Below are 23941 nucleotides of genomic sequence, written 5' to 3'. Positions count from 1 at the left end.
TGCACCCAGCGACTTGTACCATGAAAGTTTTGTGATTATTGCAGGTTAACAATTTTACTTGTTCTTTAAAACTGAACACATTTTATCATTTATCCAAAAAGCCTTTCAGCTCTGAAACGGAAGATGCAGCCTGGATAAACAGCAAAACATCTTCATTACAGAGTTTAACGTGACTCACTACTACTAGATATGTATTCACTCAGTTACATGAAATCCTTCAAAGAATTTATTATGAAACCATTGACCTGCTACCTAAAAAATGGTCACAATTTCATAGGGTTTAATTGGTAATCCAAATCGGATAACAATCCAGTGTTTTTTTAAGTTTTGAATAGCATGGGGAGGTTTAAACCCCCTCCCAGTTTATATTTGTTTCACTATCTCTGCTACACTGTGGATTTTTTTCTTCACTTACCTGAAGATGCAACAAACAGTATAGGTTATATCTACAAAACAGGGGGAAATCCTCGCTTACAAGTCTACATTTCTGAATCTGTGATTTACTAGCTGCTTGACATGGTATTGTTACTAAAAGCGCTGGACGGGGGTAGGGGGTATTTTATAAGCATATGTGTCCCAGAACAGTGTGTAGTGGTAATATATGAAGGCAAAGGGTTTTGCTTTACTTCTCCAGGTGGGGGTTGTCATTTGGGTGCCTTTTTTTCAAGATAAATTATTTTACTTATCTTTCAGATATCTATTGAGAATTTTTACTTATTATAGAGGAATACTATGTTTAAATTTGGCTCTCACATGTATGGGGGTCTTGGGCTGCAATTTGTTTTTTCTCGGAACTATAAGGAATGCCATTGAATCAGGATCTTTGAGAATAAAATTTATGCTTGCTGAATAATTTCAATATTCAAACCAGAGGAGGTGATTTACAAAACTTGTATAGAATAGAAAAAAAACTTTTAGATCCCCTTTCTTTATGTTAGAACGATATGATTGTGTGAATATCATTGTGAGATTATCAAATTTGGGAGCCAGAAAACTAGTTAAAGGTATTCAATCAAAATGTATGGGAACAATGTGAAAGACTCCTGTTTAATATTGGTCTAACCTTAATTTTAAAATTTTGTGTATGAATTTGATTGTTTCTTCTTGGTCATGTTTATAATAAAAGAAAATAGTTTTGTAGAATGGAGAATAGTCCCAGCCCCATTAGTGGGGGTATGTTTGTTTGGTATTTCTGACTTGACTTGATATGGTATTATAGGAAATGTTTGAGTTTTTAGAAAAAGGAGGAGAGAGAGCACTGGCTTTTTGAAGGCAGAGTACAATAGTGTGGTTTAATGTTTTGTGTTCAAAAATTAGCTTCTAACAGAGTCCAACTGAATACTATTACATAACAAAACTTGTGGTTACATACAATATTTATAGTACAGTCATGTCTCAAATTCCCAACGCGTTTCACTGTTAGGCTTCCTCAGGGGATTTGCTTGAGATAACCATCTGGTAACATCAAACGTGTTCATTAGGAGTAAAGAAAACATAAGAAAAAATATATATAATAATGTTACAATCCAATATTCAATAATCAGGCAAAACAGGAATCATATAATATATAAAGTTACAGTTACTTACAAGTATCAAACCACTATGTAAAGGTGAGAGTAAAAGCATCTGTCAAGTGTCATCGTGACTATACTCCAAATTCTAGGGAGTAAAAAAAGAGGAGAAAAAAGGGGGGGTCATTTAAAGTAAAGAGAGAAATGTTGACATTTTTTGTAAGAAAGGAGTGGAGGGGGGGGCTTAAATGATGGTAAGGATGTTACATATAACTTACATGACTTTTTGAATCAATGAATTCAAGGGACTCGGAAGTAGTATAAACCATGAATACAATTCATGCTGGAAGAGGAGAATTTTTTTTTTTTTTAGAAAAATGATAGATGTATTACCCATGTGCTATAGATTGAAGGTAGTTTTTTCAAAGTGTGATATTATTGTAAAGACCTAATTACTTACATCAATGAAAAGGCTTCAAAGATATTGAAGAAAATGTTGGTTCTTAGGAACTACTTATATTGAGTGATACTGAAAGATGATCTTAGGAACTGCTGGTATTGAGTATTACTGAGAGATAATCAGTATCATGAACTGTGGGAGAGATTCAGAGTAATTTACCCATTAGATCGAATTCCTGAGGTATAAAGGCATAAAATCATTAAGAGGAAGGAAACAATGAAAGGATAAATAAAAATCAGACAGAGGTTCTATTACTTACTCAAGAATGATTCACCTTAGAGGGCATGTATATGACAGTCAGATGTAGAGGATCAGAAGTGATTTCTAAAATGATAGGACAAGTCTCAGTAAGGAGGCGTTTTGTGCATGCAAGTGGTAAAAAAAAGGTTTGTGTACGGAGCCATAGCATGGCATACTTAATGTTAGAAAGAACGTTGGTGGTACAAGTGGAGTAAGGCACAGGACTCGGCCAGCCAAACCGTAGCCAAATGATTGAGTTTGTCAAATGATTTTTACATGTTAGTATCTTTGGCTATACATGGCTATACTGTTCATATACTACATATACTACTATACATATGTTGTACATACATATGAACATACATGGTATGTTCACTATGCCTTTTGTTTCAAGGAACAATTGAAAAAAAATTACTAAAAAGGTTTTCTGTAGGCAACACGTTTAGTTTATTTTTAAATATTTTTCCTAGATTTCTTCTATAAGTAAATCTCTTCGACACAATTAAGAAAAGGTGGATGGCCAGATTTTAAGAAAATATTCAGCCTTTTCTGTTTTTATTGCATGCAAATCCCTGAGCATTTTGCTTCATCACACTGGTGGATGGCATATCTTTTAGATCAGATTATTCAGTTCCTCTGACAAGTCTGTGGGTGTTCAGAATGATTGTCCAATGTGTATTGTCCTTTAATATGTGTTTCTAATAATTAAATTGTGACAACCTGAAATGTTCTATCATTCTCCCGTGATGTCTTCCACTCCTACGTACTTTCTGATGTGTGTGCTTTTCAATGGCAATTCATTATTACAAGGGAGCCAAGTATACATGCTGAATATAATGCTCAAAGATCTGCATACATTTTACCATACCTTCTCCCACTGATGATATGATCAGAAATTAGGAATCAAAAAATATTTAATAGCTAATTGTGTTGTAGTATTAAAATAATATTACATTAATACAATAAATCAATATTAGTTATTATTTAAATGTACCTAACTGGATACTCTTTATATAAAAAACAATAATATTTTGCAACCTTAAACTTTTAAAATTAAATTTTATGTGATCCTGTACATTTTTTCTCACTATAAAAATAAACAAAGTTGTTACCATTATAGTGCTGCTTCTCCTTTGGGCTAAGTTCAAACCAGTGGTTAAAAAACATGGCAATTACCCCTCCCTGGTGCCTACTGGCAACTGCCAAGTGCCCAGAAAGGGTACCAAGTGGATAGCTATGGGCATTTTGGAATTCTTGTGCAGGTGTTTGCTTGCGGTTCCAAGCAATGCTATTTTTTCCTATCCTTTATATTGAATGATGTAATTTTGCAGGCTGGTTGGAGCACTTACCAGTCTTTGACACTGCAGGTAGTGTCTGAAAAGCCATGGTTCAACACTACTGCAAAAAAAAAAAAATGAAAAAGGGAGAAAAAGGAAAACCATTTTATTAGAGGGTGACTGAATGTAGTTATATGAACTGGTACTGCTTTAATAGAAATGCTAGACTTAACTTTTTATAAAACTGGAGTAAGCTCTAGGGGTGTAGTGGGGCGGGCACGTGTGGGAACGCCATGGCCTTACTTTTTTCAGGAATGGGTACGTGTGCCCACTCTTATTTTGCAAAGGGTTCTTTGTTGGTCTGTGGCTCTGGCCGGTCAGACCCCCCCATGGGGTCAGGGGAAGTACCCCGTTGGGGGCGCACCAGCCAAGCTCAGGATAGTGGGCAGGTTGTCTTTTGAACACAACCTGCCCACTCTTCCATTGCAGCCTCAGACCTGCGATGGGAAAATGGGCGGGTTCTGGTATCATGACATACATAGGCAGGGATGTAGTGGGGCCAGCATGTACGGTGCACCCTCTTCTTTTTTTACAACTACACCCCTGGTCAGGTCTATAAATACTTGGTTTCCAAGAAAGTGGGTTGGTGGTTGACATCCAACTCAGAAAACCAAGGCATCTAGTGGTGGGAGAAAAACTACTAGGGGGCAAAACATGGAACAGTTCCAGGTTAAAAGTGAAGTGAGCGTTACAGCAATTTTTTTTATTTATTTATTAGGCAAATTGCTTTTTGTTATAGTTTTAAATAGTTGCTTTTGTCAGACTTCAGTTTGAGCCATATATGTTCACCTAAACATGCAAAAGCTCATTTTGAACCCTGCTATTGGAACTCATTGTACATCATTTTTGGAGTGCTCTGGCAGTCTTTGTAATTTTTTTTTTCCCTTAATATGTTTTCTTGACAGAAGCAAAAATTTTATTTTGAGTGTTTGCCGTTTCATGCTGTATAACTTGTCATCCCAATGATTGTGAGGTTCTATTTACTTATAAGAATACTTGTTCAGAGAAAGAGGATTTTCAGCTTTGAATCCTTACTATCTGATCTCTCCAATTTCGAGTGAAATGTAACACCCCACTTATACCGCAATCAAATATTTTGTGAATGTAAATTAAGGTAAAGATTTATAGCTCTTGTTAAGAAACCTTCTTCCTATTCTCAGCAATAGTGACATTTGGCAGATTCAGGAATAAATAATCTTATGTGGCAAGGGTATGCCTTATCAAACATATGCAGATCAGAGCTAATTAATGCAAATTAAGGCTTCCTGTCTATCTAGTGGGAAAAGAAATGTCCAAATGTTATGAAATCCAGTTAGTATGCTTATTACCGTAATTGTTTTATATGGGGTGGCTCTTAATTAAAATATGTAAATTGACCTTAATTGCTGTGTGCTAATGGGGTTCATGTTATATCATCACGGATCTCTTAAACTCTATGGCCAGGGGAGTGAGTTTTATATAGAATTTTAATAATCTTTGATTAAATGACCTTTATTCATTATGCTGTTGAGGAAGAATTCTTAAATACCATGTAATGCTGTCCTGAGATGCTCTGTATGGATAGGTTTGTATCTCTTTCATTATTACCAGTCAGTATAGCCATGTCATATCTACTTATTTGACTGAACAATAGGCGTTCTAACATTGTTAATAACATGGTTGCAACGCCTAAACCAATTTATATTTTGGAAGTGCATAACACCGTAACAGAAAATACATCTTTAATTATTTTGTATTTGCTCTTTTTTTGTTTACTTTTATGGTCTTTGAAAATATATGAAAAAACAGGTCTATGTTTTCATTATTTCACTACATAATACTCATTTTCCTTTAGCACTAGCAGACAGTGTGAACTGGTTAAGTAGTACAAAATTTAATGACTTAAATACCTCCTTTCACGGTTTCCAAATTTGTGAGGCAGTCCAAAAGCTTATTATATCACTGGGCTGAATGATTAGATCACCTACTGCTAATTTTTTTGCTCTGTAGTAAACAACTATTCCTGGCTGTAGCTCAATCTAAGATAATAAATTATCATCATTTAAGACTATTCATTACTCTAGTAATACACATAGTATTTTTATATGAATAATTTGTTACTTTGTTCTGTATCCAAAATTGAATTAGCAGTGTTTGAAAAAGCTCTTGGACCAAAATAGGCCAAAGCTGATACAAACTTTCCTTTAATTTTCCATGGGATTGATTTGTTATCCTATATGTATTTATATCCTGTATATCCTTGACAAGATCCTGTATTTAGAACCTTTCGATGATCATGTGATTTCTTTTCCTGATGCAGCAGGCATTGCTATTAGTAACAACTGACTTATTGATTTGACACATATGTTTATCAAGAACTGTCTGTATTTATTATAGGATATAGTGACCAATGTTTCCCCAAGAATTATCCGAGGAACAACATCTGGCCACTTGTATGGTCCTGGCCAAGGGTCTTTCCTGAATATTGAACTCATCAGTGAGAAGACTGCTGCTTACTGGTGCAAATCCATCACCGAACTGAAGAAGGATTTCCCAAAACACGTAAGTTTGAATTAGTCAATCTGGGCTTGATTTATTCAAAACAAGTAAAGAATACCAGTTTTGTGCAAGCAACTACAAATGATCATGCATGGTATTTTATTCAAGGAATAAAGGCTGTTATTCTAGAAAACTGAAAGTTCACTTTGTGGAATCAAAGGTAATCAATAGGTTGTATTCACCTTTACAATTTTACTCACTGAACATTGTTAGGGGACCAATGGGAACATGTCTCAAAAAAGGGAAAAAAAAACAATATGCAGTTTGTATGTCAGTCTAAATTAAAACAGTCTTTAGGAAACTTTTTAAAACCACTGGGAGGTCATTTGCAATATTCCTTTAAATGTGACATTTTCATTTATTCACAATGAAAAACCTATATTTTATACATCAACGATTGGTTAAAAATTTATATTTATATTATGTTTATAATGATGATAGTGCTGGTTGCAATGATTACACTGCCCCTATGTAAATGCACTTAAAAGCACAGTTTTAGTATAAAAATGTATATATACATACCACAAACATATATTTGCTTGTTAACTAAAGTATGCAATTCAAGGCATATGTCCAGCAGATACACACTATAAACACAGTTCTGCCCTTACCTTTGTCTCTCACTGTATTTACGATATGGTTTATAATTGCCACTTTGCAGTTCAGGGTCCTGTATATGGGCACTGAGCATCTGCAACAAAATTACATCCAACTGTGCTTTCCTGGAAAATGAGAGAGAAAATTAGTGTTTTCTGAATTATTTAAAGTCTGCTGGCTACCGCATGATAAGTAGTGCTGTTAAAACTGTGCATAGAATGACTGCAGAAGTAACATCCATTCTACAATTAAACCCATAAACGGAGAGAATTAGTGATATACCGCTTAAAATGTTTTGTGCATCATCAATAATGATATAGCTCCTCCATGAATACAGCGCAGGTTACAGTAGTTGTGCTGAACAAAGTCCTAGTTTTAAAATATATTACATTTATCTAGTAAAGTAGGCATAGTGAACAAAAAAAAAATGAGTATGCTTTAGTATGGACATAATAATAAATAACTATATGTTTTAAGATGGCTTGCAAGACTAGGTCTGGATGGGCAGAATTGTTAGTGAGTTGGTAGGGTAAAGTCACTCATTCTTATTCAAACAGACTTTTAGTTTATGGCCACACTGGTCATGAGGTTGTGATTCCAGGGAACTGCTGCTTCTAAGGACGCTGCATAGAACTTCTCCCTGTGGCAGCCCCATAGAGAATGATTTGGGGCAGCAGTGAGCCATACTAGTACCACTCACTTCCACCAACTGTCAAATGGACAGATGCGGGTCCTATAAGGACCAGTGCTGGGGTGTGAGTGACTGAGCTGTTTGCTAAGTGCCAGTCACCAGGAACTGTGAAGAATCACTCAATTCTGAACCTTATGACAAAATCAGCACAAATGCACCAGCACAGCTAAATCCAAAATGAAGTACCTAAGATGAAAAATCAACAACTTAACATTAGTAACTCACACATCATGGTTGTTTCATGTTATACTCAATTTCTACGTAATTATTATAAGCTTGTAGACTGATTCTCCTAAAACACATGTAGTACCAAGGTTCAAATAGAGAGATTAGTCTGAAGGTTAGTGTTAAAGCAAACTGAGGATCAGATTTACAAGAAGGGTGAGTTTCAGGGTTACAGGGCAAAGTTTGTGTGAAGACGAATACTGTTATGTCTATTGTTAGGTATAAATGGAGGGTTGATGTTAGGGCAATGGGAAAGTAGTGTTAGTTTTACAGTTACATGTAGAGTTAGTAATGATTAAGGAATGGTCATTGTAGAGGTGACGGTGATATTAAATGTGACGTTGAAATATTACCACATTACTAAAATGCAGGATAATATGCTTTAAATGATCCCTCACTGACATCTTTAGTGAAAGCCACTCTGGAGCAATTCAACCTTAAAGTTCAAGGTAAAAGAACTGCATTTGTTACAATACAGGGTAGAAAGCTGCCAAATCATTGGTGAAGAAGAAAAAAGAGTGAGTTTAACTGGTTAGTCAATGATCTCTGTGTGTCTTCTGTGGATTTCAAAGATTAATTACTTCCTGCAGCTACAATAATCGGTAAGGGATTGTTTTTTTTTCGAGAAAAACTTGAATCTGCAAGTACATTTTCTCTTTTTAGGCAACAAATACATTTATTGTGCTAACACAATACCCCAAAATGGAACAGCATAGTGTAAAGGGGACCTTAAAGCAACTGTATCACTATTTATTGTCTACATATATTTTTGTGGACGAGTAGATTTATTTTCTTTTATACAGAGTGCTAGGCACTTCCATCAAACACATATGGACTTGTCTGAAAATGTGTCCTCAGTCGCTTGCTGTGGTTTCTTCCTCTGGTGACTTTGTTCTGTAGTGGCACAGCAGCCAGATGAAAAACTATAGCACCCAGCAAAAGAACATGCAATTCAATTGATATGGAAGTTTCAAATAGCACTGGAACCCTGCATTCTGCAAAAATAAAACTTGCTGCTAGAAGGGTAAGTATACTATTCCTTCTTGTTACTGACTTCCTCACATTCCATATTTTTTACGTATCAATAAGGTCACTTTAATGTTGAGGGTAGATTTTACATTTAAGGTCTATTTTGTAGGTCACAAAGGACCAGAATACCACAGATCAGAATCGACTTTTAGTATTTCAATCATATTGACCATTTAATCATATTATCACTGCACTCTCACATTTTGTGTTTCCTAAACGACCTTAATTGTGTGCAAAGAAAGCATAAATACCATACAAAATCCAAAGCAAAAGGCATAGCATGCACTATAATTCCACATCATACAGTTTAACAGAAACCCTCTCTGAAAATATATTATGGTATTTAATTTCTCAGTTAAATATTCCAAGCACAAGTATGTAGTTCAGAAAGAAAAATAAAGCTTGGGCTAAAAGGTTAATGTCTGATTAAATTATTCATACAAGAAAACCAGGTGGGGGAAATGTATAAAATGAGAAAGAATGCAGGTCAGATATGTCAAGCCATTCTGAATGACTTGTCTTTATCACTATGCAGAATCTTCTTATTAAACATTGCACCTTCAGTCTATAAATCTATTCTTTCCCTGCTACCTTAATATGACCATATCCATCTAGATTGACAGATTCCTTAGACGTGGATTTCCCAAGAGGCAACAGTGTTACTTATGTCAGTAGATGGCATTATTTACTTCAATGTTCTATTATTAAATTGATAACAAGATAATTTTTGTGCTTCTTGCAGACATGACAGGATTTTGCAATTGTTAGCTTTCATACTGCACATGCTTTGATGTCCTGTGTGGCTTTATGTTTAATATGGGGCATCTTATATTTTATTATTGCAATAGATAAGATACAAGTTAGATGATAGGGAAAAATATTCCTGTTGGCAAAGATGGGCAAATTGTTCAAACTGGAAGTATATACATTTTTTATAATTAAAGTGGACCAAGAAAGCAAAAAAAAATAAAAAAACACAAGTAGGTAGTTCTACCTCTTTTGTCAAAGAAACTAACTCCCTGGCTCCTGGTGGCTTTTTGTTTCTGTACGGTCCATACGCCATCTAATTAAGAACTCAGTGGCGACACCACACACAGAAGCCAGCCAGCCAGCCAGGAAAATAGTATCTTCTGGGCACGTGCAGGGTTACATCACCGAATGGCAGAAAAGGATTGTCATCTTTACAGAAGGCCGCTGTTCTTGGACCTGTCATCATTGCCGGGCGACTGCACAGGGTACGTATGTGCCATAATCGGCAAGTATGCTGTGCTGCCAGAATATGACAGATATGACAGAAGCTCACCACCCACCAATGAGTTAACTCTGCTTTAAAGTAGACCTAGCATCGGATGTTTTCATTTTGTGTTAAGTGCATGCAAGTAATGTGCAAATGTAGCAGTATTTATCACTTCTCGGAAAAATCACAGCACTCTCCTGACAATGCCTTCATCTGTTTTTACAAAAAAATTACCAACTTTGTTAACTTATTTTCAAGTGTCAACATCTGTCTCCTAGGGGAGAAATGCTAGCTAAGATATCCTGGTGCTTGTACAGTTCTTGGCTATGATTACAAGTGTCTGAACCAGATAAGCCCTTGTTGTAGCCTCATCTTGTTCCTTGTTGCAAAGTTCTGTCTAATCATATGGGGAGAGGAGACTGGAGTAATACCTTTGATAGCCTGTACTAGACTGATGGCGTCATCTCAGCCAAGAAAAAGTGAATTAGGTGGAACTGCTTTTTACTGTTAAGTATTAAAAGTTTTTTTTTAAGAAATTAATATTATTACTATTAATAAACAGTATTTATATAGTGCCAACATTTTTTGCAGTGCTGTACATTAAATAGGGGTTGTAAATGACAGACAGATACATACAGTGACACAGGAGGATAAGAGGACCCAGCCCAGAAGAGCTTACAATCTAAAAGATTCCACCCCTAATCTAAAAGTATGTTTTTGTATGCGACTGGATCAAATAAAAACATCCTTGTTCAAATCCAGCCATACAGAATGGCAAGAGATATTGGGCCTGATTTACTCTCCAAACGTATTTAAGTTCTCCAAAGGCTGGAGAAAGGTACACTTTATTCTGTGAAACTGGGTGATCCAGCAAACCTTAAATGGATTTCCTAAAGGTAATTTGCTATTTGTTAGCAAATGTTTTCAAACCTGGAACAGATCCATTTCAGGTTTGCTTGATCACCCAGGTTAACAGATGAGCATGTAACTTCTCCAGTTCAGGAGAGCTTTAAAAAAACAGGGTCCATTAAGTGGATCTCTACAGATCGCATATCAAACCAGAACTCACTGAAAAAAAACAAGTTTGAGGATAGATTTCGACTCAGGATAGACACTCTGCTTGATCTATCCACGACAATGTTGTAGTAGTTAGTCACATTCACCTGGACTTGTTCTTGTAATGTCTTTCGAGCTGCCTCATCATAAATGATAAAGCAACTGTATCTTCAACATTACCGGAACAATCCAGTTAAATGTGACCAACTACTACTAGAAATACAATGACCCCGATATATCAGAACCTTCATAGACGTACCCATGTCAATGTTTTGGATTGATTTCTTTATTTCAGCAGCATTGTATGCAAAGAGTAAAAAAAAACGGCACAACTGTTTAATATTACCAAGTTGGAAGTAGACCAATACATGCTTTTCATGGAGAATAATAAAATGGAGAATTATTTTTCTGCTTCCCTCCCTGTTCAGCTAACTTTAGGACAAAAGCATACAGTTATCTTTAAATTTTTACATCCTTGACTTGCTGCATGATAAATAGAGCCTAAAAACAGCCATCTTTGAAAAAAGTAGGGCCTCTAGTATTGATGTATGTCAAAAGTTATACTGATATTGAGGAAACAGAAACAACAAAGTCTTTAGAAGAAACAAATCGATCATTCAAAGAAGATCCTCTGACCACAGTATCAGTAATTCCTCTATCCCATTAACCTACTGTTATTATTGCATACAACCAGTGGCAGGCTCAAATGCCCATGGTTTACTTGAGCCCCCACTCTTTTTTTCACATCATTTTTACCTGGTGAAAGTATGCCACCCTCCTTCTGGTGGCATCATTTTAGTTTAAGTAATGTAACTAATTTGGCTCTATTGATAAAAAACAGGGAATCTGACATTTCATCAAACATTCCCTGATGGTAATTAATTACTGATTAAGATTACTGAAGATTCCCATAATGGAATATCTGATACAGCAGGATCTGAAAACTGCTCCTTCTCCAAGTACATTCATAGTAATTTCTTGTCTATATGTATACAAGTGCTGGACCTTTACTCTGTGCTATGAGAGTCTTTTATCTGCATTGTCAAAGTGATGAACACTAAAAGCAATCCTGTCTAATATGCAATTTATAACCCATTCAAGAACATATAAGCCTCAACCGTATTAAAACAAAAGCTTTCCTCCCTTTTCCTCATTAAAACAATGATTGTCTTTTTCGGTTTTGGTGCAATAACGTTTTACCTTTGTAATTCGTACTAACATATAATTCAAATTTTATTGGGTGATGAAGAGTGGTTAGCATTACTTGTTATTCTATATTTCCTAATTATGAAATGGTCATGAGGGGCATTTATTGGTATTTAGAAGTAGGTTTTTATTACAAACCAAGTTGGTGGACAAAAATTTCACATGGGTAGGTTAGAGGTGGCTGTGAACCTTATGGGACATAAGAGCAACCTGAAAACTATTCATCATCCTTTGCAGTGGGATCAGGTTAACAATTTACCTAATAACAAAGTTATAATGTTACAGTGAATAAAAAAAACATGTTCAAGTTTACAGGAGCATATTCATAGATTCTTATTCAAACCCCTTATTGCTAATAAAAATAACTGCACAATGGGAATAGCAAATGAAAATCGTTCACAATGATCTTTCCTTAATCATTCTTCAGTGCTATCTGTTTTATATGCTGTGTAGTGCTGTAAATCATTTATTTGTAATGATTTTCAGTGACTCCTTCTGGCATACAGTCTAGATAGATGTTTTTAAAGTGTGGGAACTTACATTTTTTATCTCTTTAGTATGGGGTCTATTTATAAAGCAGTGAATATGACATTCACTGAAACCTTTCCTGGTGGAGCATCTTCAAGGACTATGTATTTCAATGGCAGTAATTAATTCCCCACGAGGGAATAGTTCAGTGAAAGTCATGTTATGTTTGGGGAAAGTGAGATCAGGGCCTTATGCAGGCAACAGCTGTACAGTCAAAAACAGTTTTGTTTATTGAACACAAAATAGCTTCCTCCAGGGTACGGGTGAAGAAAACTTTGCTTGTCCTTGGCAGTGATAACAAAACGTACACGTTTCAGGTAGAAATAATAAGTTCACAACTGGCACTCACAGACTGATAACTTCTTGTCACTGTGGGTTTTAGATTCTGTACTCCAAACTCTGGACACTAGTTATCACACCTGACTACTCATATCCACTCAGGCCTCTTCTTAGGTCCGTTTTCCAGAATCACACCTGGTCTTGGGATCCAACTCCATTCCCCAATGTGAAATGTAAACTCCCTTTTATTAGCATGAGCCAACTGCTTGCTAGCTACCCTAAATGACTGTAATAGAGAGGGATGGAGTATTTGACCCACTCTTTCCATTCAGAACTATGGACCAGGTTCACAAATAGGAACGTGCAAATCTGCAGCACCAAAATTACTCAGCCTTATCCGGGCCCTGTATCTCCCTTTCCAGTTGAAATTGGTGGCTACATCGTCATACCTAGCCATCTCTAGCTACTGTAGGGATCCATCAGAATCCAAGCTAAATGTCTTTAAATAGTTGAGTAGTCACATATTTCATAGTCTATGTCAGGCACAGAAATAATTCAAAATATTTTATTCATCTGGTTGCTCTGCTATTCACTTAGTAAAGATGGTGTTGCTTCTTAAAGAGGTTTTCCAAGCCTAAGAAAACCTTGGAGGAGATATCCTGTGCACAGGACATTTAACCATATGCAATTATCTTGATCCTTCAAATTCATTTTAAGCCCCTAATTATGAACATAACAGCTGGCCAGATCTCTTTCTGTTTAGAACTCCCTGCCAATAAAAGGGCATGCAATTCTCAATGGTACTTTTTAAAATATATTTTCCCAGGATAAACTTCCTTTAAACTTGTCTTTATAATGGGATTCATGCTTGGTAAGTAATGCTAGAAGAATGACAAATATTGGCATCCGGGGCAGATTGATATCAATAGTTCATATAGGCAAACCACTAGAACAAATGTACTTGTAAAACCTCAGTTATAAGACAAAATGCACCAAAAAATAATGTCAAAAGCCTTTTACTTGGTATTCTTTTTTTCTGCCTGGATACAATATGGATAAAATTTGGGGTCTCTTGTTGGAAACAGGGTCAACCCTTGCCCTTGCTATATTTAATTTCTTTAAATTTACTGGGAACACTTCTTGAATACTGCAATGCAGTGTCAGTGTTGTTTTCCACCTTAAAACATTACTGTGCAATGTTCTGTAATAAAGATTTAAACAGGGCAACGTTTCTCTAATTAATAAACTTGTTAATGAAATTAACAGCTGTTGAAGGCATCACATTCCAGACTCGACAATTTTTTGGTGGGATCCCAAAGGACCTTTGTGCTTCATGAATATAATTTGACAAAACCTAACTCAGCCACTTCTAATTTACAGCAGCTCACCTCTGACTCGCTTGTACTTTTGCCTAATAAAAAATTTAGCGTATATCCTGAACAGAAATAGTTGCCTTGATTTCCAATGTGCTTGACAATAGCATTCTATTCCAGTCACGTCACTGAGGTCTATTTACAGGCTGCTTAGCATCGGCGCACTACGCCTGAGCAAGACATGAATCTTATCCTGTACCCTGTTCTGGATTTTTCATTGTGAATTCAATTTGTCTGATTCTTTTATTTAGTTCATTGGTCCCACTACCAGTTTTTTAATATGTGATGAATAGAGGAAGGTGCTGCACAAACTTAAAATGCCATGCAGAATACAAAGTTGTTATTTGTATCTATGTGTTCGAGCTGGGAAATGTGTCATATAAGGAGAATTGTTTTGTCGAAACATATTGATTGTGGAAAGACTGGTAAAGAAATTAGCATACATGCTGAACGGGATAGGATGATGGTAATTTTTAGTGCATGAAAATCTGTTTACAAAGCTTTCAACTATGTTAAAGTATACCAAATGATGAAAAGTATGTGTAAAAGGATAAATGTTTGACTAGTGTAGGCAATCTTCTATGTTATACAGTAAATCAGTCAGTTTAAGTGCTTGTCTCTGTTATATAGAAAGACCCCTAATACTGCCCAGGACTGGTGCAGGAATTATTTAACCAGGCACACCAAACTATGTTAAAATTCTTCTGTCCAGTAGAGAAGTGGACTGCCCATGTAAAGAAATTGCAATGCCATAAGAGGGGACTCTATATTCTGTGGTGGAATATAGACAATTTTTAGTAAAAAAATACCAATATGTGTGTACCCAAGACTGTGACAGGGTGTCCCATGGCTTGGCTAGGAAAGTCATGGATGGGGTGTTTGTAGCACTCAGGACACTTTGTCTAAAAGGCGCTCCAGGGAACTGCGGGGTAGTTGGCTTCTATGGAAAGCCGTTTGTAAGGGTCCTGAAGTTGGCCAAGGAAGAGTTGGGATTGATCCTTGGCCATCCAGTCCATGTCTGGGTCTTTACCTGGATCTTGAAAAAACACAGGTGCTCTGTTTAGGAAATCAGGAGCAGGCTGCTGGAAGCACAGTAGCTTCCCAAAACTTTAAAGACAAAGGTGCTCCAAAGACAAATGCTTCAGAGTATTCTATTAAATTTTGTTTATGCAAAATGACTGTTGTTAGTTCGAAAGGAAACTACTGTAGATGTAGTATGCTGGGCTAATATTTGTTTTTTGTCTTTACATGTGTTAACAATAAAGTACTACTCCTCAAAAATATAATATATATTTTATAAATATAATATAATCAATGTCTTTGCAATAATCTTAGGACAAACTTAATAAATCCCATAACTTAAAAAAAATTAAGCAAATTGTATAAGATTGTATTTGAATCAGCTGAAGTTCTGTTTATCAAACACGAAAGACATTATCAATAGTTTTTTTTTTTTACACATTAAAAGCCTGGTTTAAACTATTGATTTTTTAACACACTGTACACCAAAGGAAAGATCAAAGATATGATGGTTTGTTTAAGCCTTTATCTTAAAAAAGTTTAGAAAGTCTCTGATCCTGCCCATGTGCTATATTATGCTGGTGTGGTTTTTTTGTCTACAGTTATAGAGTACAACAGAGTTTATTAGTTGTCCTAATGCTCTTTACTAAGGTAAACTACAAGCGTTCTGTTTCATAAACCTTGGTGGAAAATGAATGTAAATGTGTGGGTAACTTAAATCCTAATAAACACAAGCATTATAGTAAATAACAATCTCCCCACTTCAATATGGTTACTTTGTACAATATGCTTTTTTATATGATATAGTTAAAATGGAGTTCCAATTTACTAAATGCACAAACACATTTAATCATTGTATCACTGTCAATCTATTCAAATATGTTTTAAAAAAGTCATTGGACCCTATATTTCCATATGTGCAGTGCTAACATGAAATTATTTGTGATTTTGCTAGGAAATGTCTCAAACTACCCCTTTACCTTAATGCTGTTTCCCGAAATTAAACCACAGTGCTCTAAGCATGCAGAGCTGCAGAATAACCACATTCCTCAGAGTGATTTTCCACAGACTGATAGAGAAGTCAAGGAGTATGTCTAATCAGGTCTGTTCCAGTTCACAGTGTGCTAAGGGTACAATTTTCTTTGCTTACCAGATGCCAATGCCCAAATTCATATTCTTTACCTATAGCAAGCTCAACTTCAGGAAGCTAATTGCACCATCCCAACACACAAACGCCCCCGGACTTTTGTACACAACGTATGGCTTCTGTTAACAAGCAGGACAGGGACTCCACAGGAAGTCTGTGGTCAGTAACCAGGGGATCCACTGAGATAACACAATACAGGAGAGTCCAGCAGGGAACCAGCAAACAGAGCCATGGGTCATATTCAGGCAGCCAAGTCAGGTATCCTAAGGACTAAGATATAGCAGAATCAGGGCCACAGGCAAACGTCGTTCTGGCTGCTAACAACCACCAGGCCAGAAAGCAGGTGTCATCAGAAAAAGGTTCTCCAATAGACATTCACACAACTAGTAGATTGGGCAAAAATAACGCTACAATGAACACCTAGTGACTGGGACCTGGGAAACTTTATAGGACAAGTGACCAATGGCAAGGCAGAACCAGGACCTTGGAACTGAACTGCTCATTGAAGGCAGCACATTACTCACTCAATCCATTAGAGGTAATACACAAGGCACTCTTAAATGTGGTTGTACGCAGGGTGGGATCACTGATCAGATAAGTGCCTCCTAACAATGGTTATATTATGAATCCCTTCCCAGGTCTTGTAATACGAAAGTCAGAGAAAGGTTAGCAAAATAGAGATTGTTAGCATGTTCTGTCTTACTGCTCATGTATTTCTAATATTTTATTAAGTTTTAAAACCCACCTAAATCTTTCAGTTATAGGTATATTCTGGAGGGTTGCATGACCTACCAGTTTCTGTCTATTGAAGATTTTAATGACAAGGTTTTCCATCAGCAGTTTGTCTCTCTGCCCCTTTAATAAGGCCATTAAAAAGACATCACTTTCACACCTTCAGCCTCAAATGATTTGCCTATTCAAAATTATGCAGAATCCATTAGGGTAGCTTTATGCTATCACTTCACTTTGCAATGGCTTCAGTAGTAATTTGAGACATCAAGTGACAGTATCTTAGCAATGGACTTTTCACCCAGGTATAAAGGACAGCATGCTATCCCACTTTGAAAAAATGTAATGATTACCATTGGGTAAGGTCATTCTTTATAAATGTGTCTTTGGCAAGCCCTGGTAATTTCAATAGACTGGTATTTATTTATTTAGTTAGGTATTTTTTTTTTTTACAAATAACAAACATGAACACAAGACAAAACTTCATTAACACAAAATACTTTATTTTGAAAATTTGCATTCTAATTTAGTCACATTTAAAAATGTTTTTCTATCTTTTTGCTGTTACACAGTGCAGACTACTATTTCAATCTGCACAATTTGCTTCATTATGCGTTTGTTCCTGGCATTCCTGTTACTGTTACCATGGATGTCAGTGGAGGCTGGACTCTAAACCATATTTTTTTACATTTTTTATGATTTGGAGGATTATTGATTTGCATATGGATGGTAAAATGGTAAGAGTGTTTTAGGCTTTTAGTTCTACTTACAGAAAGTGGCAAGGACATACATTTCTGGCAAAGACAACAAGTATTTTCTGTACTTGCTAAAATGTTCCTAACATGAAAACAAAAGGAAATATTATGCAGCCTCCATAATTAAGGATTGTTTAAATATGAAAAAATAAGGGCTGAAATATGTTACATTTTTGTCCTTGATTTTAGTTATCTTTTAAGTCAACCTCCTCTTACTCCCAAAACATCCTGCTGGTAGGAAAACCCATTACTCAGGAGGAAGTTTGGTCTAAATATTTGTTTCATTTTAGCGGTCACTATTCCTGTTATCTTTTTATTGTTTACAAAGTTTTATTTGGTATTTACTCTTTTTTAGTTTAGTTTAGGACAATTTACCAGATTTCTGACAAGTAAAATAAAAAGTCGTAGAGGAATATTTGAAATTTCATCTAACTAGTCCTTTTATTTTGTATTTCAGATTCTCATTGCAAGCATTATGTGCAGCTACAATAAAGATGACTGGACCACACTATCAAAAATGGCTGAGGTAAAAAAACAATTCATCAATTCAATATGCCAATCTTGTTTGCACATTCATCAGAGTTATTTAGAAGCAAGGAACATATCCTTTGCAGAAGAAGACACTAGAAGTTGTCTTCTACTTTTATTAGCTAACAAAAGTTTCTTCTGTGTACCTCTCCAATTTAGTTTTCCTTTTATTTCACTAAATGGCCTGACCCTTTAGTCATCCAGGCCACTAGACACATTTGAGAAAACAAGTTTTCGCTTATTAAAATGGACCCAAATTCATGTTTTAACATTCATTAATTATGTATTTTAATTCAAGGTCCTATTTTCTATTGTCAACTAAATATTATTTTTAACTGTATATTCATCCCCTTTCATAAACTGTATCCATCCGTTTAATCAATGGATAAGGACGATTTCCTTTTCTGAATCTAATACATATTTATTAAGTATTTACCTTGCACAGTTACATTTTTTAATTTATTTCCAAAGATGTAGAGACTAGGAAGGGCTGCCTCCAACCTGTGAATGTAAATATATTCCAGCACGTAACTTGGTAGGCAATAGGTAGTTGGCATTATCACAGGATCAGAAACCCAGTTAGGTAAGGGTAAGAACAATGACTGAACAAAACTGGACAACTTCTTCTTTTCAGACTTGTTTTATTTTGTGTGGCCTGCGAGCAGCTCATGCTTGGTGTACTGTACTTTGGTGACACTTGTAAGATGCTAATAGTGAAGTCAGGTTCTGGGATAGAGTATCTCCATCGCACATTGCAGAAAGTATGTCATTGTTAGCTACCCAGTGGCTCAAAAAGATGATGTTGGATGTGGAAGAATAAGGTTAAAAATGGCAGCTGAAGCTACAGAGGGGTGAAGTAGAGTACAGACTTGTTAGCACTGAAAGACAAAAAGTAAGAAGAATTTATGCCATAACTTACAAATATACTATGCACAATTCTACGTAATGATGTTTGATCCCATGTCCATGTCCCCCCTGTTTAGTTCCACTTTAAAGTGTATGTGAAACCTGATAATCGATTTTGCTAACGTGTGCTAAAGCAACAGATGAGAACATAGGAGCAGGCAGGGGTCTGGTTTTTGCCCAAGGTAAAGTGGTTATGTACTTTATTGGCCACTTCCTTCTTTCAGGCTTTATAGGACTAGCGACCAATGGCATATCAGGACCAGGACCTTGGAACTAAACTGCTCGTTGGAGGAAGCACATTACTCGCACAATCCCTTGGAGGGAATACACAGGGCACTTTTGACTGTGGTAGTACGCAGAGTGGGATCACTGATCAGATAAGTGCCTCCTAACAATGGTTATATTAAGAATCCCTCCACAGGTCTTGTAATACGAAAGTCAAAGAAAGGTTAGGAAAATAGAGATTGTTAGCAAGTTCTGTTTGACTGCCCATATATTTCTGATATTTTATTGGATTTTTAAAGCCCACCTAAACCTTTCAGTTATATGTTTATTCTGGATGTTGCATGACCTTCCAGTTTCTGTCTATTGAAGACACTAATGACAAGGTTTTCCATCAGCAGTTTGTCTCTCTACCCCTTCAATAAGGCCATTATAATGACATCACTTTCACACCTTCATTCTGAAATTCTTTGCTTATTCAAAATTATGCAGAATCCATTAGGGTAGCTTTATGCCATCACTTCACTTTTCAATGGCTTCAGTAGTAATTTGAGACATCAAGTGACAGTAGGTTCAGCGAGGTTTAAAAAGACAGCATGCTATCCAACCTTGAAAAAAAGATGATGTTGGATGTGGAAGAATAAGGATGAAAATGGCAGCTGAAACAACAGAGGGATAAAGTAGAGTACAGACCCGTAAGCACTGAAAGACACAAAGTAAGAATATCTCATGCCATAATTTAAAAATATATTGTGCACACTAGTACGTTATGATGTTTGATCCCATGTCCATGTCCCCCACTGTTTAGTTTTACTTTAAAGTGTATGTGAACCCTGATAATGAATTTTGTTAACGTGCTAAAGCAACAGCTAAGCATCCTAGCATTGCCACCTGGGAGCAGGCAAGGGCCTGGTTTTGCCCAAGTTGAAGAGGCTATGTTCTTTTTTGCCCCCTTCCTTTCATGCTCACTACCACACACTACCACAAGCCTTTTAACCTCCTTAGCAGTAATCCCAAATGTGGCTCGGGGTGAATTATCGATACCAAAAGCGCTAACCCCGAGCCACACTCAGGATGGAATTGCCAGAGAGTACTTACCCAGTAAGCCATGCCCACGGCATCCTTCAGTGATGCGCGGATTCTTCTTCCCCTGGCGATGCCGAAAGGGCAACTGTGTAACTTGGCGATGCCCAGCCGGCATCTGCGTCCCCGGCGTGTGAATTTTGGGGACACGAGGCCAGGGGAAGCAGATGCGGGCCGGGCATCTTCTCACGTAGCTGTGGGTTGGGACCGTGCAGCTGTGAGCCAGGACCAGGCAGGAACTTTAAAATACTTGGATCTGCTTTTAATATTAGGAAGAACCCACACTTGAAAAATAAACACTGCAATTTTTTCGTGTTGGAGGAGGGTTGTGGTTATTATGGAGACTTGGTTTCAGGCTTTTTTTAAATTTCTATACTAAAATCTTTTCGTGCAACTATATTTCATTTTTCCCCTTAAAGTATACAAAACTATTTAAATGTAAAGCCTGTAACATAATAAAATATCTCGTTTCTATAGTACACCATCCTTAATATTGTCTTTGTTTTACCTTCCCTTAAAACATTGAGGGTTCTTTAAATGAATCTTTTATACTTTCACATTAGCAAAGTATAACAGCCTGTTAATTGGTTTTGCTTCACAAAGTGTTTAATGTATGTAACTACATATTACCTATTTTATATTTCCTCCTTACAATGTAAACTACTAAGCAAAAGAAAAAACACACACTTTGGGGATTTAGGGGAATGAAATTAAACATGATCAGTAATTGGCTTTCTGATCTTCAGAACTAGGTCCATTTTATACCTGTATTTACCTAATTGACCATGAAATCTTTTGTAAAATCTATGCTTGACAAGAGCTTTGCTACTTTAAGCAGTCTTTGATGAATGGCTTTATTATGTTGTGTTCTCCTTTTTAGAAGACTGCAATTCTTAGTGTTCTTTTCATCTTTAATGGATGCCAATTTGCAAAGGGGGGGCCTTGGATAGGGGTTTGATGTAGATTTACAATTGAATTTGCTGCATTATATAGCATGTTAAAAATGACACTTAGGTATAAAATGTACATTATCCTACCTGTCTTTCAATAAACAAACAGAACAGAGATGAAGTGGGATTTCTGCTATGGATTTGGTAGTATATATATTAGTTTATAGTTTCCATCTTACATGTCAAGTTACCTCTGATATAAGCCCTCAGCAGTGCAATTTAGAGCAGGCCTGCTTTGCACCAAAGTGGTCAATTGTGCATTATTGATTAAACAATAATTCTCAAACTAAAGTGCCATGTTAGGCAGGGGTCAAGAGCTGAAAGCATAGCAGGGGCATTAAGTAGTAGTTTAGGCCACTTACAAAATGGATTACATATATTAAGTCAAAGTCTCATTTGCCAGCCATTTCTCAAACTGTTTTGTGTAGACATATGGGTGCTCTGTGAATAATGCAGCATGTTCTTTGCTAAATCACAGGGGATGACTTTGGTATTAATTGCTGAGTGATGATCTTACATAATGTAAAATGATAAACTGGACCCGCTATTAAATAATGGAAGTAGGGCAGTCTGTTCTTCAGCACTCCCAGCATAACCTGTGAACCAGTCTGAGACTTATTTTAAAAAAGTCAGAAGATTGCTATGACTTGAGATGTTAAAAGCTTTTGATTGTACACATTTAATGCTTAAATAAAAGTTATATGAAGTTATACACAGCTAAAATATTAAGTTACGGAGATGATACTAGTATTTTCCCAATTTGGATTTGTAACTTTCTTGGTTTACATTTTTAAATAAAATATGCATTTGCTCAGGTGCAGATTCAATTTCCAATGAGCTGGCTATGAAGGTGACAAAGAGTTGTCTACTATCTGGCTAAAGATATATAGAATATGTTCTACTTGTCCTCACTCTATGAATGTATATGTGTAGTTAAATTAAAGTGAGCCACCTCTAGGTAATGTTCAAATGTAAATGGGTGGAGAAAAAGAAAGAGGTTTGAGGCTCAGAGGTTTTTCATTCAAAGTGAAGTGTATTGATTGATTATTTGATACATAAGCCAGCTCCAACTACTTGCGCTTGATCCTAAAAAAGCACAATATACAGCAGACAACAAATATACAGCAGACAGCTGCGGGTGTTACCAAACCATTACCGCTGCCCCTATTCATTCTCAATGAGGTACATGCAGCATCTCACTCAAGAAAACAGTTTAGGGGCATCAAGAACCCGAATACCAAACTCACAACCTCACAGCCAGTCTGAACATAGCCCTAATTTTTTATTTTACTTTCTGCCTATTTTCTTTAAAGAAACAGGTAAAATATAAGTCCCCTAGTCAGGGGTGTTTTAACACAAGAACATAATTGATAATTGAAATTAAGCCCTTTAGGAGCAATTTAAAGCCCATTATACCCTCAAAGTGCACCTACCACCCCATGATTAATTAAGCTGCCATAGATAAACTCATTCCAAGAAATGCCAGTTATTTGGATGTAAAGCTGATCCTTTGGTAGATGCAGTCACACACCTGAAACATGCAAATAACTGTGTGACAATTAGCCTAATACATGAGATGTATACCCATTCTGGATCAGTGATATGAAAGGTGTTAAAAGGGGGGAAAGTCAGAACACCAATCAGACAAATGGTATAACGTAGAACATAAAAAAAACAGTTATCCTTGTAGTTGTTGGAGTTCATGTATCAGGTACTGCTTAAAAAGATGACCTAATTAACTAAATTTGGGGAGAGGGTAACAAGTATGTAGGAAATGGTATATATTAGTTAAGAAATATACAACCTATTATGGCAAGCCATTGCAGTCTAATGCCACCCATGAATTTAGGTCTGTTAGAAGCCACCAATCACATACATTCATATCACATCCACAGGAAATAAATAATGAAATGCTCCAAATCGTTATTAATTGTGAGCTGTTTTGTAGGCTACAACCTTCGTGTAGTTATTTGCTCCAGTAATATTTATATTGTGTGAAAGACAAAGGAACAGAGCAGAGTAATCCTCCCTCCATGTGGTCCTAATCCTCACTCCATGGGATCGTGCTTATGTTCTGCATGCAGTATCAGCTGTGTGAGGGCACATGTTGTTCTTTGAAGATGTCTTTCTTATTATGTGCTTGTGATCAGCACAGGACAGGTAATTCTCTTTTATTCCCAAGCATGGCCTATTCAAAGACATAGCAGGTCAATATTTATAAGCTGCTCAAAAGACTTTGTGACTACAGGTTAATGAAAGGGATGCTATTATTCATGGTATGAAATGAAATGCAA

At 36.3% G+C, this 23941-nt stretch overlaps 1 protein-coding gene across 1 annotated transcript in view; it reads left to right on the top strand.

Annotated features, from left to right (window-relative positions):
• Window positions 1-23941, top strand: part of DPYD (dihydropyrimidine dehydrogenase) — a 517061-nt gene that overhangs the window by 344853 nt on the left and 148267 nt on the right. The window contains exons 14-15 of the mRNA XM_072419842.1: window positions 5925-6089; window positions 18416-18484. Coding sequence (XP_072275943.1) covers window positions 5925-6089; window positions 18416-18484 — 234 coding nt within the window. The remainder of the gene's footprint in view (window positions 1-5924; window positions 6090-18415; window positions 18485-23941) is intronic.

This window comes from Pyxicephalus adspersus, chromosome 8 (genome assembly GCF_032062135.1).
Source record: "Pyxicephalus adspersus chromosome 8, UCB_Pads_2.0, whole genome shotgun sequence".
Classification (NCBI taxonomy): Eukaryota; Metazoa; Chordata; class Amphibia; order Anura; family Pyxicephalidae; genus Pyxicephalus; species Pyxicephalus adspersus.
The sequence above is the reverse complement of the archived record's forward strand: the minus strand, read 5'-3'. Positions and strand labels throughout refer to the sequence as shown.